We start from the raw sequence: 16,901 nt of genomic DNA on the forward strand, positions 1-16,901 counted from the left end.
ATGTATATAATAACAACATATTCCCAACTAATTCATTATTAAATTATTTACCAACTATTTTAATAATTGATTAAATCGATTAGTTGTTGCAGCCCTAAAACAAAGCCAATAAGCTGAAGTTTTCTGTTATTCCAGCCTAAAAGAGATCAGAGCTCATTTCTGTTGTCAGCTGAAAAATAAGACGACACAGATTCATGAAGTCTGGATACGATCTCAGTAGTCAGTAATGACGTAACTGGTGGGGACTTGGTAAAAAACTTAGCCTCGGGCCTGATCACAAAGCCAGTTTAATTTCAGCATGCTGGGCCCAAACCTGACATGAGATGACAGCGAAACAGAAGATGAGATGAGAGCCAAAGAAAGAAAGACAGACAGACAGAACGCAACAAAGCAAGACAAAAAGATGAGGCCATCCAGCAGACTAAGCATTACTCAGCATGTTATTTCAGGAGAGCGCTCAGATTTCGATCAGGGTAAAAGAGGGCAAGAAAAAGCACAAAAACAGACAAGAGAGAGAGAGAGAGAGAGAGAGAGAGAGAGCGCTAAAGAGAGAGAGAGTGTAAAGAAAAGTTAATGAGGATATTGGCTGGATGTATACTGTAATTATACAGAGGGAGAGAGAGAGAGAGTAAGGGTAGAGCTGGAAAGTGGACTGAAAGAGAGTCTGTGTGTGTGTGTATGTATGAGTCACACCCTCGGTGTGTGTGTGTGCTTTCAAACCTGGCTGTGAAACAGAGCTTCTCCACTGAGCTAACACAGCTCCACAGCACAGAGTCAACAGGTGGACAGACGCACAGCTACTCCAAAATGATGTCACTGTTACACGCAGCCCACTCACATTTACAGACTTCACGCCCCCTGACAAAAATGAAAAGGTTGAGTCTGGGTCGACCAGAGGAGGATGGGTTCCTCCCAAGGCTTCTTCCTCTTAGTGTGAGCGAGTGTTTGCCTTCCACCGTTACCACTATCACCCTGGTGCTTATTCATAAGAGGCTTGGACCTGTATCTTTGTAAAGCTGCTTTGTTACAATTTTTTGTGAAAAGGCTTTTATTAAATAGGGATTACAAACTACATCTAACTCTTATACTACTATGAGAAATGCAGCAATCAGTGGGTGCTTTTATATGCACTCTGTAATCCAATAAACGTATTTAACAAGACATGACATACATCATGTAAAAAATAACTTTATTGCAGATACCGACTGAAGGGCAAGCTGGATGCCACTTGGTATTAAAATTATTGTACAGTGCTTCTATGTGTTATGTCTCTATCTACTTTTTTTATCTATCTGACTTTTTTGAGGCAGACAATGTCTGTGAATTTCCATAAATCTGCACCCTGGAGCTCAGTGATACTTAGTATACTGGCATAAATGATTGACTCTTGAGAGGGGTATCTGGTTAGAGGTGTTTAAAATACTTTTAAATTTAACACAAACTAAAATTAACTAAAGTTACTTCGGTCATGTGCACATGTACACTTTGTTACCAACATGTCTTATCTAATAACTGTTCCAAACATGATTTTATCACCCCTTTCCATTACTCAGAAACTCAACTTTACGACTTGTCTATACTCAAAAACTAGTTAGTATTAATAATCATGGAGAAATTGGGATGCACCCACTGAATGGCCTACAGGGTCTATATCATGAGCATTCTTTTTTACTTTTTTTTTATTAGTTTGTATTTGAAAAATAAACTGCACAAAGGTGGAAGAACCAACAGAAAGAAGAAAACATATGATGATGACATATTTCATATGATGTGGGAGATAACAGACATGCCAATATGGTGAATATAAATCAACCCCTGTCATTAATACAAATACATACAAAGTGCCCCACAGTGTGAAGCTAGAAATAAATAACAAACATTACAGACCAAAAAAAACAACAAGAAGGGGGTTACAAAGTGGGCCGAAGGGTCAGTCATCAGTCAGAACCATAAAAAACACTGAGGCCATAAACACCAAGGAGTAAAGAGAGGGAAAGTGGGCTCACAGAGAGAGCAAAGGAGCCCTTTAAACATTACTACACTCCGTGCCCCTCTGCCAAGGAACGTGGTTTACAAATGAGACGTCTGTGGGCCTGGGATCTTATGCTGAGGAGGAGGGGTTTAAAAAAGGCGAAGAAGCACAGCCCTGTTTATGTTAAGGGCCGTAATGTGCTTCAGATTACAGGGGGTTGTATGGAAATTCTTGTGGCGAGACTAGCCCTTTTCTTCGCTGGAGAGCAAGAAAGGGGCCTGTTTTAAAAAAAAAAAAAGAAAAAAAAAATCATACCCTAATCCGGACTTTCAGGAAGAAAGACATATTTTCACTATTACGGATGCTTCTTTTTTCATCTGTAGAGTGCAGACGCTGGTACTGTGCAATACCAGAGAGTTGAGAAGCACATACTAATGGGAAGTGGAGGGAGGCGAGGAGTAGAATAACAGAAACAGCAGTAAAAGTAATATTATATGATCTGTAGTCAAAGAAGAATAAAAATTAGAATTTCTACTAGATGTTACAGGCATATGTACATCAATCAAGCATAACAACATTACAAAAATCTCCTTCTTTCCACACCTATTATCATTTTATCTAGCTCTACAAAGCATATACAAGCACTTTGTCGTTCTATAAATACAGACTGTGGTTAAAATGTGTGTGTTGTGGTGGTATGAGTGGATCAGAAATACAAAAGAAATACAAAAAGATGTGTAAATCGTACATATTCAATGGAGCTAAAAACAATGAATTATGGGTGTAGAAACAAGGAAGTGGTCATAATGCTATGCTTTATCAGTTTATCTCAATAATGCTAACCACAGTCTGCAAAACAATAGAAAAAGCACTTATTAATTGCAAACAGGAAACACATTAAGTCACTAAATAACAGATAAAAACAATCACAGTGAGCGAGGAAAATCCTATTTTAATTTTAGCTTCAGGCACACTGACCCACTATGCTGGACAGACTGTTCTCAATCTGTTTGTTTTTATTAGGAGAGGAACAAAGAGGGAAACTATGAAAGATCTGGCCAGGCAGGAGCCCTTAGCCATGGGTAAGCATGCCAGTGGTCTAAGCCCAAGAGAGCAGATGGACCTCTGGGCAGCACTGGTACAAGAAGCTGTCCACCCCCCAGTCAGAGGCCTCGTATTTGGGTCCCCAGGAGGTAGCCTAAACCTCCTGGGTCTTTAGCAAGTGTATGGAAAATAGCTCTTTAATGACATTCCTTCTTCATACAGGGAATTTAAAAATAAGCAGATCATATTTAGAAGGATTCTAGCAGATAAAGAGGAGGATTGGACACAGGAAACCGCAGTTCCACATTCAACCACTATATGTAAGTACAGTATATAAGAATACAATAAGTAGCTACTTGCACAGTCAAGACACAGTCAACTTTGCTACAAACACTGCAAACCACATAAATCGAAGCAAACAATGCAGAGCACATTAAACCAACACCAAACAAAGAAGCAACAGTTGGAAAGCTAAAGGAATCAGGTTTAAAACAATAAATGAGCTTTTAGTGCTGAAAAAAAATATATATTCTTTTCAGTTGGGTTTACACCCTGATCTTCACAGTGTGATTCTGTACAGGAAATTTACGAATATCTCAGCTGAAGCAAAGAGAAAGAAAACTCAAACAGAACACAATATTTAGGATTAAAAAAAAAAAGATGCTTAAATCTTCCATTCTGAACAAGTCTGTTAATACAGGCTGGATACAGGTGCTGTGGACTTGGACCCTTGGGCTATTTTGACCAAAGCATGTCATGTTTTTAGTCAAGACACAAGGGAAATGTGTTCAGTTAAAACACTACTAATTTACTGTATATAACAGGCAATGCAAACGTTCTAACAGTAGTGCTTATATGTTTAATGTTTTGGATTTTTGGAAATTAGATACAAAAAATATGAAACTAAGAATCAAATAGAACCTATCACAGTGTATTCTGTGAATACACAGTTTTACTCCACGCATAAAAGAAGAGGAAGTGGATCCTTTAACAGTGTTTGGCTGTGCTCGGAGCACCTGAGCCATAAGGAGACTTCGATCCCTGAGCTGCTCTGTAGGGACGGAGTCAGGTTGCCATGTGTCACAGCTGGGCTGCATGCAGTCTGCCCCTGCTGTTAAGGTAACAAGTGAGCGTTTATAGTCTTGAAACAGGAGAGGCTCCGCACCTATTTGTCCTGCAGTCGCATAGTAGCTAAATACTTAAGATGTACCTTTGACAACCAGCTGGTCAGGTTCCACAGCCATTATACTTCAGTTTAATGCTACACTGACCCCCACAATACACTTCCTGTTAATTCGACACCAGAACACGCTGAAGTGTCCAGAGAGTTCAGGCCTTCCGAGTTCAAACCTTGACACCACATTCTCCAATAGTTATGGATAAAGGACTTGATTTTCACTCAGTTCTGTTTTCAACGAGGGACAGACAGGCAGACACACGATCAGATGGCACAGCACTCCTCGGTTTTCATCACTTCATGTCCTACTCTGTACAAACCTGCTCTCAGATCTTCACGGATTCTTCTATCTTGCTACTGGAGGAGTGTTTTTAATATTAAAGGCCTTCAGATAGGAATGATAAGAATGAGGCTACAAGTGTCAACACTCCTATCAGAGAAGGAAACACACACAGAGTCAACCCTGAAACATTCTAAAGCAAAGTAATCATTAGAACATACCTGAAGTGAATTCAAAGGCTTGAAGTCTTTAAAATCATCCAAATACTTCATGATAAGTGGACCAAGAGCAACTTGCCCAGACCTATTTCATTCAGATGTGTCAGATATCAAACTTACTGAACACCAAAAGTGCTAAGCATGTGTAGCCCTAAAGAAATAACTGCTACGTCAATTTGTAATGCTTATTTGGTGGATTTATTCCCAATTTTATAAACAATTTTACAACAGCACTGGCAGATTATATATATGCAAAACATGAAAAGTTCAAGGAAAAAAGCTATACTGTTGTCTAGTAGCTAAACTGCGGAACATCTATGCCATTGTAAAAAAAAAAAAAAAGCAAAGAAGTATATGGGCACATTTTCATTTTCATACATAAAAGGAGTCTAGATATACTTTCAGCTTTCACCAACATTGAAAAACAAACTACAAAATACCTCAGACTAAAGCTAACACACATCCGCAGGTGAACTCAAATCAACCCAGGGAGGCTAGCAGAAGCTAGGGGAATGCTAAGCTAAGTGCAAACCTCTAGCCAACCGGCTACAATTTCCTTATTAGATAATAGCTAATTGCACACAATGCCAAGAGGACAGAAACACAATTCAGTTTAATTCTGTTCAATTCACAACTGCAATGTTCTTGTTCATGTTGAAAATTATACAGTAAAAACGATACTATGCTTTGCTATGTCACAGTGGCATATTAAAGTCCAACAGAGGCAATCTGGTGCAATTTTTTTTTTTTGCCACAACCAAGATCACATACTTTTTAAAAGGTTTGTAAAGTTCCTTACATCACTTTGTCTGGAATTGTAACCCATGAAGTTCCTACATTAATACTGAACATCCTTAAAGAGCATAACAGGACAGTTAGTGAATCTGTGTTCAATCATCTGACCTTATTTACAGAATGCAGGTGTATTGGCTTAGTGCTTGAGATACAACTAAGTCCTTTTAAAAGTAAATATTATACATATACATGTCTGTTCCAAGCATTTTAGCATTCAAATGCTTTAATAAACTGTTTTACTCCCCATATAACTTGTGTTCGTTCTGACACGATTTCTAGAACACACTGTATATGGTATATACAGTTATACTGTTTATTTGTTCAATATTACATACAAATACAGTTAGTGAAAGCAACACTGGATAGTGATATTTATTTAAATAATTAAAATGTATCTGCAAATACCACATCTCTCTTCATACACACGTCAGTGGAATTTTAATGATGTCAGTTTACTTATAATCTTTTAGAGAATGAGCCAAAGAGGGTTCCTCCTTTAAGCTCTCCATTCTAACAACTTCAGATCTAGATCCAGATCCAAATGAATGAGTCATTTTAGTGAGGATTGTCAGGGGCTTTTTGGGCTCGATATTTTACAGTGAGTGACTCCGGATACTCATGAGACAGAGGGGGCGGGCGAGGTGTCAGTGAGAGAGCAGCTCAGGCTGATTGTGAAGTGGATATCAGCCCTTTCATCTGAGGAACCAGGGGCGCTGTCTGGAGGAATGCAGAAAATGTCTCAGGCAGCCCTTATAATTGTTTTTGGAAACGTGCAGAGGATTGCCAAAAAAACTTTCCCAAGATCCTCGGGGCAGACAAAACAACACTGCCATATAAAGACAGGCAGTGAGCGCACATCAATTAGGCAGTGTTTGGAGGGTGCTCATACAAAGCTCGACATGTGGGAGCCATGTAAACAAGGTCCTGAACACGCTCGGGATCATAAAACACTGTGCAGATCTGTGAATGTCAGCAGCAGCGGCACTTGTTTAATTTACACGTCCCTTTGAAAGAAGCTTAATTGGACTTTGACAGCTGGGTGGTAAATTCTGGCACGAATGTTAAGTCCCCAAGAAGTGCGTATGATCATAATCTGCTCCCCAAATCCACAAACCTCCACAGAAAAGGTCTCTGTCTCAGTCAGTTATATTTAGTCTCCTCCTTTTTCCTGCTGCTGCTATAAGAAGGCTGGATGAACAATCTAAACACAGCTGATCTTCGAACAAACAGTACAGAATGACCAGAACGGAAGGCTGCTTACTCAGAAATTAAATTAGGACTGACATGATTCCTTGATTAGGGTTTATTTACCATATACACAGATCAAACAAAACATTAAGACATTGTTTCTACACCTATTGTTAATCCATAATCCAAACTTTATAAATCTATACATACATATTACATACAGTAGTTCCTCTGCTTTTCTGTATAATTTATTATTAATGGTCAAGAACCAACAATACCCCTACTTATGAACAATTATTTGGGTGGTAGGTTTTTCTCAGCACTGTAGTGACACTCACTGTATTGGTAGTGATCTCTTTCCGTGTGTTGTGCTGGCATGAGTTGATTAGACACAGCAGTGCTTCTGGAGTTTTTAAACACTCTATTGAATACTCCTACCTGGCTGTAAAGTCAGAGACAGAAGTACATCTGTTGCTGCACAATTTGCGTTAGTCATCCTGTAGTCCTTTATTAGTTGTCACAGGATGAATGAGAATCCTAACCACCTGCTCTGTGCAGGTCCTGTGGTCCTCAGCACTGAACAACAGGGTGAAAGGAGGATAATAAAGTATGCAGAGAAACAGATGCAGGACCATCTGTAATTATAGAACTACTTAGTGCTCTTATATATTACTTTGACAAAAATGGATAATAGATACAGAAAAAGAGGTATTCATAATGTTATGCTTGACCTGTGTATTTCTCAGTAAATTTGCAGTCTTTAATATAGTCCCATTTTTGGTTTAAAATTTCTGTTTGTCCTAAATGAGACAGATAGATTTACTGAAAAGCAAACCTCAAAAGCTATTGTCCTCAGAGCACTCTCTCGTCTCTTCAGAGAGCTGTCTCTGTTGTTAGTGGAGCTCCAGACCTCCAGACACAGATGTGGAATAGGGGAAGTAGCAGGAAGTACGCCTGGTCACACCCTCTGCAAATAACAAACTGCACACGCCATCTCCGGACCGGGGAGAAAGTCAAACACTTTCAGGCCCAGACTGAGGATAACGGGGTGAGAGGAGAGGGAAAGAAGAAGGGAAAAAAGAGCCCCAGTGTCAACACACATCAAGAATAAATGTGTTAAACCCTGCATTCCTTTCTGGAAAACAGATGGATTAAAAAAAATGTAATCTGAAATGCCATCAGAGCTGTTATTTACACCTAAACACATGACAGAAAAAAATGCTTAAGAATAAGCCTACAATTACTTGGCATATGTTTTAATGCTAATGCTTATTACAATTTCTCACAGTTTGACACCCCCTATTAATATGCTTATTTTCCATTCCAGTCCATTCTCACCTCACTTTGTTAAATTTACAAACTCATTATTTCCATATACTGTCATCATTTAAAAACACCACATTTAAAACCTCTTGGAACCTAAATCAGAGTTTTCTGTATAATTAGCTTCATTTGTCTTCTCCAGCCCAACAATGTAAGTGTACAAAGTTCTTCACATGAAACTCTAATAAACGCCTGAGGTATTTCATCAATACAGCAATCTTCTTTATGAAGAAAGGCCAATTCTACCTAATTACCAATCTTCATGTTTGGTACCAGCTTTCCATGTGTGTGTGTTTGTGTGCATTTCACAGATGCCTGAATAACAGGAAGGTGAATGTTGATTATTTAAATTTGTCGACTACGAATTTCATTGTCGACTAAATGTTAATTTGTAACAGTAGCCTATTACACAAAGTGCTGGGGACAGAAGCTTAATGGAAGATGGGTAAATGGTAGTGCTGGGCGATATGGGAAAAATCATATATCACGATATGGAATTGTTTATATCACGATATACCACATTTAAGTATGTTTTCAGTTATTCTTCGAAAAATATGACAAAATAATATAATTGCTTACTTTTTTCCAACTTTATTTCAAAGTGACACTAAAGCAAACTTTCACGAGTGAGAATTACTACCTTTTAGTGCAGCAATATATATGTATCAAATGAAAACAGATGAGGTAGATGCAGTAGCTAATTTTTTCAAAAGAACAATGCGTCTCCATTGTTCAGCTCTCATGAGTTTAATAACATAAAGCATATCGCAAACCGACGTGTCCGCACGTCTCCGTCAAATAACGTAAAGCAGCGTCATGACGCAAAACCACATTATGAATATTACTTAACTATCACTTACATAAACTGAGTTTATGCAAAGTGACCACGCCAATTCATTTCACCGTAGCCTACTTTACATATTTGCATTAATAACTGATGAAATGACTGTAGAAATGATAGGGATGATAGAAGGTAAGTAGCATGATAGACACTTTATCGCCCCCACAATATTTATCGTCATATCGCACAGCGCTAGTAAATGGTTAACTCACACAATTTATACTCAATTAAATCTGTGTCTCCAAAATTGCTCAAAAACAACAGATTACATATTTAATCACTAAATATCAACACTCTTCAATTTTAAACAACATCAAGACATTTAAATGCCTTTTAAATCTCATGTTTAGCTGTTTTTATCGTTTTTAGAGATGGAGGACATGGCAGAAATAATCGATAATTAATCGACTGATTGAAAAAATAATCATCAGATTAGTCGACTAACTAAAAAAATCATTAGTGGCAGCACTATTGGACACCATCTACAAAATGACCAGTAGAGGTGGTTTTACCAGAGAAAATATACAAATATTTTACTTAAAAGATGAAGTGAAGATACAGTGAAAGATTTTATGTTTATTTTTACAATACACCATATACACAATACACAATTTACCATGTAATTATAAAATGACAAAATGCACTATTGGCACCAGATTTATAAAACTGTTATATATACTCTCAAATACTCTAATATACTTAATGCAGTCATTTTTCTTAAATAATGTCTGCTACTTTATTTAAACAGGATAAAATACACTACTTATGTTAAAAACAAACAATGTGGTCCGTGTTTTTAAGCACTGGTTAAACTCACACTAGGTTTAGATAATGCATATTGTGTATCACAGTACAATAAAAGTAGTGATCTTGCACTTCTTTCATTTCAAAATATTTAGTCAAAATTGTGTCAAAAAAGAGAGAAAAAAAATAATGTTTTTAAACAGCAGACAAAATGCATTAGTAATGGCAGATTTAAAAAAATGCTAATTCAATACTGTAGCTAATCAAATGTGGAGTGGGGCACTGTGGTTTTAATCACATTTACTCTGAGATGCCTAAAATTGATCATAAAATTTATACCAATTAGGGGTGGGCGATATGGCTCTAAAACAATATCACAATATTTTAGGGTATTTTTGCGATAACAATATACTTGGCGATATAGGAAAACAGAAAAATAATTCATTCATTTCAGGAAAATAGAATAATAGTATAACAGAATAATCATAATGTGGCCAGATAAATAATATATAATAAAATAATATAATGCAACAAAAAATATTGCAGAATATTTTCATGCATATAAACTGCAAACTAAAACTATAAATTAAAACAATTATACAATAAATACACGCAAAGCTTCACAGTAAAGAATGGACTACTTTTAAGACAAACCATCCCTATTATCACGATATGGATTTTTAATATCATGATATTTCTGTGTCACGATATATTGTATACGATATAATATTGCCCACGCCTAATACCAATACAATAAAATATTGTCATATTGCTCAGCTTAAACATTACACCACATTGTATATTGGGTGACACCATCAAAATTACTTGGTTTGTAACTGTGATAGTTCAAAAAATCAGAACCACATTACTGCAAAAAGTCCTTAAACTGTTTTGTAGACATTATATAACCTTATGTCAACTGTGAGCTACTCTGACAGGTGAACTGAGCAAAACTGTGACTTTGTGTTTAACTTGGATTACAGTTTATTATTTAAGCCTGATCCAATTTCTGTAAAGGCTAACAACTACTCATCTGACCCACTTGGCACACTACGGTCCCATTCATCATATCACAGGCAGACAGTCAGTTACTGACAGAGAGGTAATGGGGAAACGTGATCTGACCGGCTTCCATCAAAAACTTGGAGCAAGCAACAGAAGAGGATCATCCGTGCTAAGCTCTGCTATTGTTTGGACCACAGGGCTGAGAACAGGGGGGAATTTCCGTGGTCCACACCCCTCCAGCTACACACTCTATCTGTGAGTCAGGCCACACAGGTGCAGCCTGTGGTCAGTGACATAATTGTGTGATGCAAAACAAAACATGGACAATCGTTATTCTTATGATGTAAGACAGGAGGAATCTCTGTACAGCAGTGTATGTGTTGAGGGTGTGATTGTATTTTTTATTGCATCACACTGTCTGAAAAATATAGGCTGACTTTTATTGTAACCTGATGAAACATAGTTAATAATGCTCTAGTGAGTGTTTAATCATGAACTTGTGACAAGGTTGTTCACACAAGTTATACTCCCATCAACAGAACAGACCAATAAGTCGCCTGTTTAACCAAATAGGATTTTTTTTTCTCAGGAAGAAACATCCACCATCTCTCATCCTGGATGAGATTAAATCATGTGGCTATCTAAAAAAAAAAAAAAAAAAAAAAAAAAAACACCTACACCTACCATCCAAACCAAAATAGCATGTGTGAAAGATGCCATGAAATTACAGACCAAAGGACAAAATCTGTTATGACAAAAAGAAGTGGTCTCAGTCTGGATCAACTGAACTTCAATCTGGTTTGTTTGCAGTGTGAAAGCACTTTTCTAGATAGCTTGGATTCTGGACCAATTACAGAAAGTTGAGGAAGGCTATCATCACCCATTAAACAACAGAAGACGAAAAAGAACCAGTGTTGTTCTAAAATATATATGACCCTTCACTACTGCAGTTGTGAACTAAAATTTATTTCTTAACATAAATGCCTTCTAAAAAGAATCTGTTACAGGCTGTTACGCTTGTTCTGCTGCGAAATGCAGTACAACACCTGGACATTCAAGTTGACAAACTGACTCCATTCTACAAACAAAAAAAAAGTGAAGTATAGGGAGATGTAGCCCACATAGTGTCATAGTGATGATGACAGGATTTAATATGCTGCAGTGTGAACCCAAAACTAACCGGATCAAATTAACACAATGTAGCAAACACATGAACCTTGGTTTAGACTGTGGTCCAGACTTCTAGGTGTGAAAATGCCCTAAAACAATCCAAAAGTCCTGCACACACACATGCACTCTTGCGTAAACAGAAATGAAATATTTGAATTTTACTTTAATTATCAGCAACTGGATTTGATTATGTAAATTAGAATGAAGGACCTGAATGTTACCTGTCATTATAGTAGGGGTGTGCCATATCGTATTGTACACAATAATATCGGCAGCATAGTTTAATATTGGGAGCGATATTATACCCCAAAATATTGTGTCACCCACCACTAATTATCACATCAGGGTACTAATTTTTTTCTGTTTTTAGCAAAAGAAAATACAATTCACACTGTTCTTATATCCTATTGTATATTTACTAGAGACAAATTATATCTGTCCAGTATTATTATTTTACTTTAATCCTGGATATATGGAGATATTTGGAGTGCATTATTAGTATCATGGAATTCTAGATCATTGACTTCTTTTACAAACCTGATAAAATTATTGTATTTTTTTTTTTATATCTCAGTTTAAAAAAAAAGGATGCCATATCATATCATATGCAATAAAAAATATTATTTTCATTTTGTTGCAGTAGTGTATTCTTGAAATAATTAGTTCTTAATTCCGCATTTTGTCATATCGCCATGAGTATCGTTAACTTGAATATACCATAAAATATTGTGATATTATTTCAGGGTCTGTTGATTTTATTTAATGTGAATATTCTACTAGTCTACAGCTCAATAAGCACAATTACAAATAAAACAGCACCAAAAATGATCCAGATTTAAAATCAGAGTGCCAACCTTAGCCACAAGTGCGTCACACAGTGAGCAGGGGGCATTTCAGTCCACATCTCCACTTTCTCACAATGAATATTGAACAAATGTCCTTAGTAACGTCCAGGACTGGGTTTCCCTAAAGGTCTCTTAGCTCACAACCATTATTCCTAAACAGTAAAGCAAGAACCGCTTTTCAAGAACACATGTTCACACTACAAACCTAATTTTTAATTTTTTTTAATTATTTAAAAACATAATACCCCATTTATTGCAGGTCACTTAATGTGATTAGTATCTGAATTGTATCCTGATACATTTGTAACCACGTGCATTTACAGAAGCATTCGGTCAAATGTGTCCCCAGTTAGTCATTCTGAAATCTAAACACTGCGCAGGATAGAAGATATAAATTTGCTTGCTATGTGGAAAGTACTGCTGGAGTTTCAGCTGTAGTAGAAATGTTTTTTAAATTTGTTGAAAGCTTCCCAGAGAGACGGATGTGTTTACACTATTATAACATGTGGCTCAAATTTGTCTCAGACCAGCTCCTGATGCGAGTTGGGCAATCATATTTAAATCTGTTTAAAATGTGTTTTGGGTGTTGTTCACTTGCAATTGTATGTAGTTTGGGCTTATCCATGTATAATCCTGATATTCAAAAACATTGATGTAATGTCTGTACTGTTAATTAATCAATCTGTAGCAAAGTTTGTTTTCACAATTTGAATTTATTTATATAAAGCAATGAAAAAGCATTACTTCGATTCCAGTCAGGACTCTCACTGCACAGATTAAAAAGCACAATTTTTATTGGGCCAATCACACAGTTTCACCAATCATCTATCAATTAAATTGGATGCTGAAGAAACATCTGTCAATCATGCAAAACTGATGCTACCCAACAACTTTCCCACACTTGCAAAGCCAACCAACCAATTAGGCCCCTATTTCAGCCACACCTATCCAACACACAACTCCTTGCTGGAAGCCATTCTGTTCACTATAATCTATAGACTTCACCACATATGCCCTCATTTCCCCGAGACTTTTTTCTTACCCAAGTTTTTGGGTTCTTTTTAGAAACACTTTCCAGAAATCTATTTAGTGACTGTTCCCAAAAACACGATTGTAATTGTATGCCAAATAAAGCTACAAATAGGGTGAACCATCAGAAAAACAGTTTTGACAGTTGCCCCACATTACAGGCAATATGTGGTTGGGAAAATTGCTGCCTTCCTGAAAGGCACATTTTTTGTTTTACAGAGTGGTCTGCAATTCAGGACACAGCCAATCAACATCCATGTGATACCTGCACTGTTTACAAGCACTGTCACTGTGGTGGTAGTGATTGCACCTTTTGTTAGGGGACATAATTATGCCGTATTCTGTTACAGCTGTTTGTTTTTTAGTTTTATTGAATCCTCACTTACACCCTGCCTGTCTGGACTCCAAGATCTCACTGTTAAATTGTTCTTTAAATAATAATAAGTTATAAAACAGTACAAATATGCATAATATAGATTTTTTTAGTGGATGTACACTTAAAACACATTTACAGAACACCCATGACAATAGGAAATCTTTCATCACATCAATGCAATCTACAAACAAAGGAAGTATTTTTGAACTAAACACTCTCCAGTGATAGGACCATCTTTCAGGTAGCAAGAGTTTTTACTATAGTGGAGCACCAGCAATGCTCAGTATCCTAAAACACTACAAATTCTACAAAACACTACAAAGTCCTGCACACACACACACATGCACTCTTGCACCCTTGCGTAAACAGAAATAAAACACTTTCATTATCAGCAACTGGATTAGATTATGTAAATTAGAGTAACCGACCTGAATGTGACTCTACATCATATTGATTTAATTCAGAGTGAATATTCTACTAGTCTACAGCTCAATAATATGATTCATAACCCAATCAGTTCCTTTATTATAATGCTCGGCTACATTGTAAATGAGCAGCAGCTCACTCAATGTATTCATAGTTTAAATAAAAGTTCATTAAAACTCTTTAAGACAGATAACATTGTAGGCTACTTTGGAGGCGGAAGATGTGAAGTTTATATCTTGCTGGGCTAAACTTTATTATTCAAAAATGTCTGTATTTTGTAAAGTACAAGCATAATAAATTGTCTGAGGATTGTAAACATACACGCATAAGAAACAAGACAATAGAGGAAGAGTGAATAATAATGGGTAAAATTATTTTATACAAGTACTTATTAAGGTCCAAACAGAGTGAATGTGAGTTGTACAGTGTGGTCACTGCTGTTTACCTGGGCACTACTGGTTTTGATTTCATTTTACTGTCAGGATCCCAGCCGGCACACAACCGACCTTCAATGTTGAAATGTGGTTAAAATATGGTTTAAGTAATGTCTGTTGTTGTTGTTTCAATGTTAAAACAACTAGCAATTTACATTTCACCACCATACAATTTCAAAACAGTGGAATGAAGGAATAAGAAAAGGGAGGTTTTACTTTCATTTGCAGTAATTGCTTATAATTTGGAACAAATTCTTCACCATACCTGGGGGAATGTTCATGTTCTATTTGTTTTATTTATGTGTTCTTTAGATCAAATGTTCAATCAGATTGGTAGTTTCTTACACTTTATACTCAGCTTTACTACAGTGATGTAGGTTTATTGTTAACACTCTGTTAACCATACGATTTTCTAGTTTTAGCAACATGTAGTAATAAAAGCTTTTTGTTTTTAGCTGTACAGTTCCTACTTCTCAGAGATGTACAGCTCTGTAAAAAAAATAAAAGAACACTTAAAAATTATTTTAAATTGAAAACCTCTGGAATAAAATCAAGAGGAAGATGGATAATCACAAGCCATCTAACCAAGCTGAAATTTTGCATCAGGAGTGGCATAAAGTTATTTAAAAGCAGTGTGTAAGACTGGTGGAGGAGAACATGTCAAGATGTATAAAAAATGAGATTTACAAACCAGGGTTAATTTACCAAATATTGGTTTATGAACTCTTAAAACTTTATAAATATAAACTTCGAGGTCTGAAAGCTCTGTATCTTTTTTGTTATTTGAGCCATTTCTCATTTTCTGCAAAGAAATGCTCTAAATGGCAATATTTTTATTTGGAATTTGGGAGAAATTGTGACAGTAGTTTATAGAATAAAACAACAATGTTCTTTTTACTCAAACATATACCTATAAATAGCAAAATCAGAGAAACTGATTCAGGAACTGAAGTGGTCTCTTAATTCTTTCCAGAGATGTTGCTCCTATTCCATACAATTTTGAGCAGCCCAAATGTGAGCTATGGTTTATTAAAGGTTGAACGTATCACGTTTAAACAACGTTGCCAATACCAAAACAGCTGGGATGGATATATCATGCTGTGTCCTACAGAACATCTACTAGTCTACCTCTATCACCATCACCATCTCTCAGAAGCATTCAGAGTTCAGAGTATACCCCACCATGAAGGTGAACAGCCAGTGTCCAGCAGCTTACCTGAGTTTAAGGTTGGCCAGAAACTCCTCCAGAGACACATTGTCCAGAAGAACGAAGTCCGCCTTCCCAAATTCCAAACTTTCGTGCTCTGCCATGATGTGCTCTGTCCAGAAATGAAACCCACGGCTCTGCTGGCAGCTCTACAGCGCTGAACTTCAGCGAGGTAAACAGTACAATAGTCCACACAGCCGAGAAAAGAAGGAGGAGGAGAACCAGCAGCTCTACAGCATTCTCCAGCAGAATAAAATAAAACTTCAGCTTTACTTTCTCCTCATGTTCCTCCCTCCTCAAAAACTGGAGTTTTTCCGGTTGCTTATTTTCTCCGTCCAAAAGTCCACCAGAAAACGTGCCTCCTCCTCATGAGCCCTTGATCATTTCCAGCTACTTGTTGCCTCCGGCTGCTGTAGTGGACTGGCGGGCCGCTGGAGTGCCATAAGCCTCTGGGTGAACTTCACTCAGCCCAGCCTGACTCACCTAAACTCCGCCCCTTTAAAGGGCCTACACGCCTTTACCTCTACCTCAGCAGAGCTGTGTGTGTGTGAGAGAGAGAGAGCCAGGTGTAAAACAGATACTATAAAACATACTTTAATACATTATCTACCTAGATTTTAATATGTGTAAATGGTAAAAAAAATTTTTTTTACTTTTTTTGGCTTTATAGTTCAACAGGCAGCCACAGTCTGAAGGATGCCTGTGCATTTTAGCCATACAGCTCTGGAAAAAAATAAAAGACCACTTCAGCTTCTGAATCAGTTTCTCAAAATGTTGCTATTTAAAGGTATATAAAATGAACATTGTCGTTTTATTCTATAAACTAC

General features: G+C 36.9%; 1 protein-coding gene across 1 annotated transcript in view; it reads right to left on the reverse strand.

Moving 5' to 3' along the window:
* myo1d (myosin 1D) overlaps positions 1–16,522 on the reverse strand; it is a 136,543-nt gene extending 120,021 nt beyond the window's left edge. Inside the window, exon 1 of the mRNA XM_007259173.4 lies at positions 16,084–16,522. Coding sequence (XP_007259235.1) covers positions 16,084–16,178 — 95 coding nt within the window. The 5' untranslated portion in view covers positions 16,179–16,522. The remainder of the gene's footprint in view (positions 1–16,083) is intronic.
* Positions 16,523–16,901: the final 379 nt, after the last annotated feature.

The sequence above is a fragment of the Astyanax mexicanus genome, chromosome 15 (assembly GCF_023375975.1).
Source record: "Astyanax mexicanus isolate ESR-SI-001 chromosome 15, AstMex3_surface, whole genome shotgun sequence".
Classification (NCBI taxonomy): Eukaryota; Metazoa; Chordata; class Actinopteri; order Characiformes; family Acestrorhamphidae; genus Astyanax; species Astyanax mexicanus.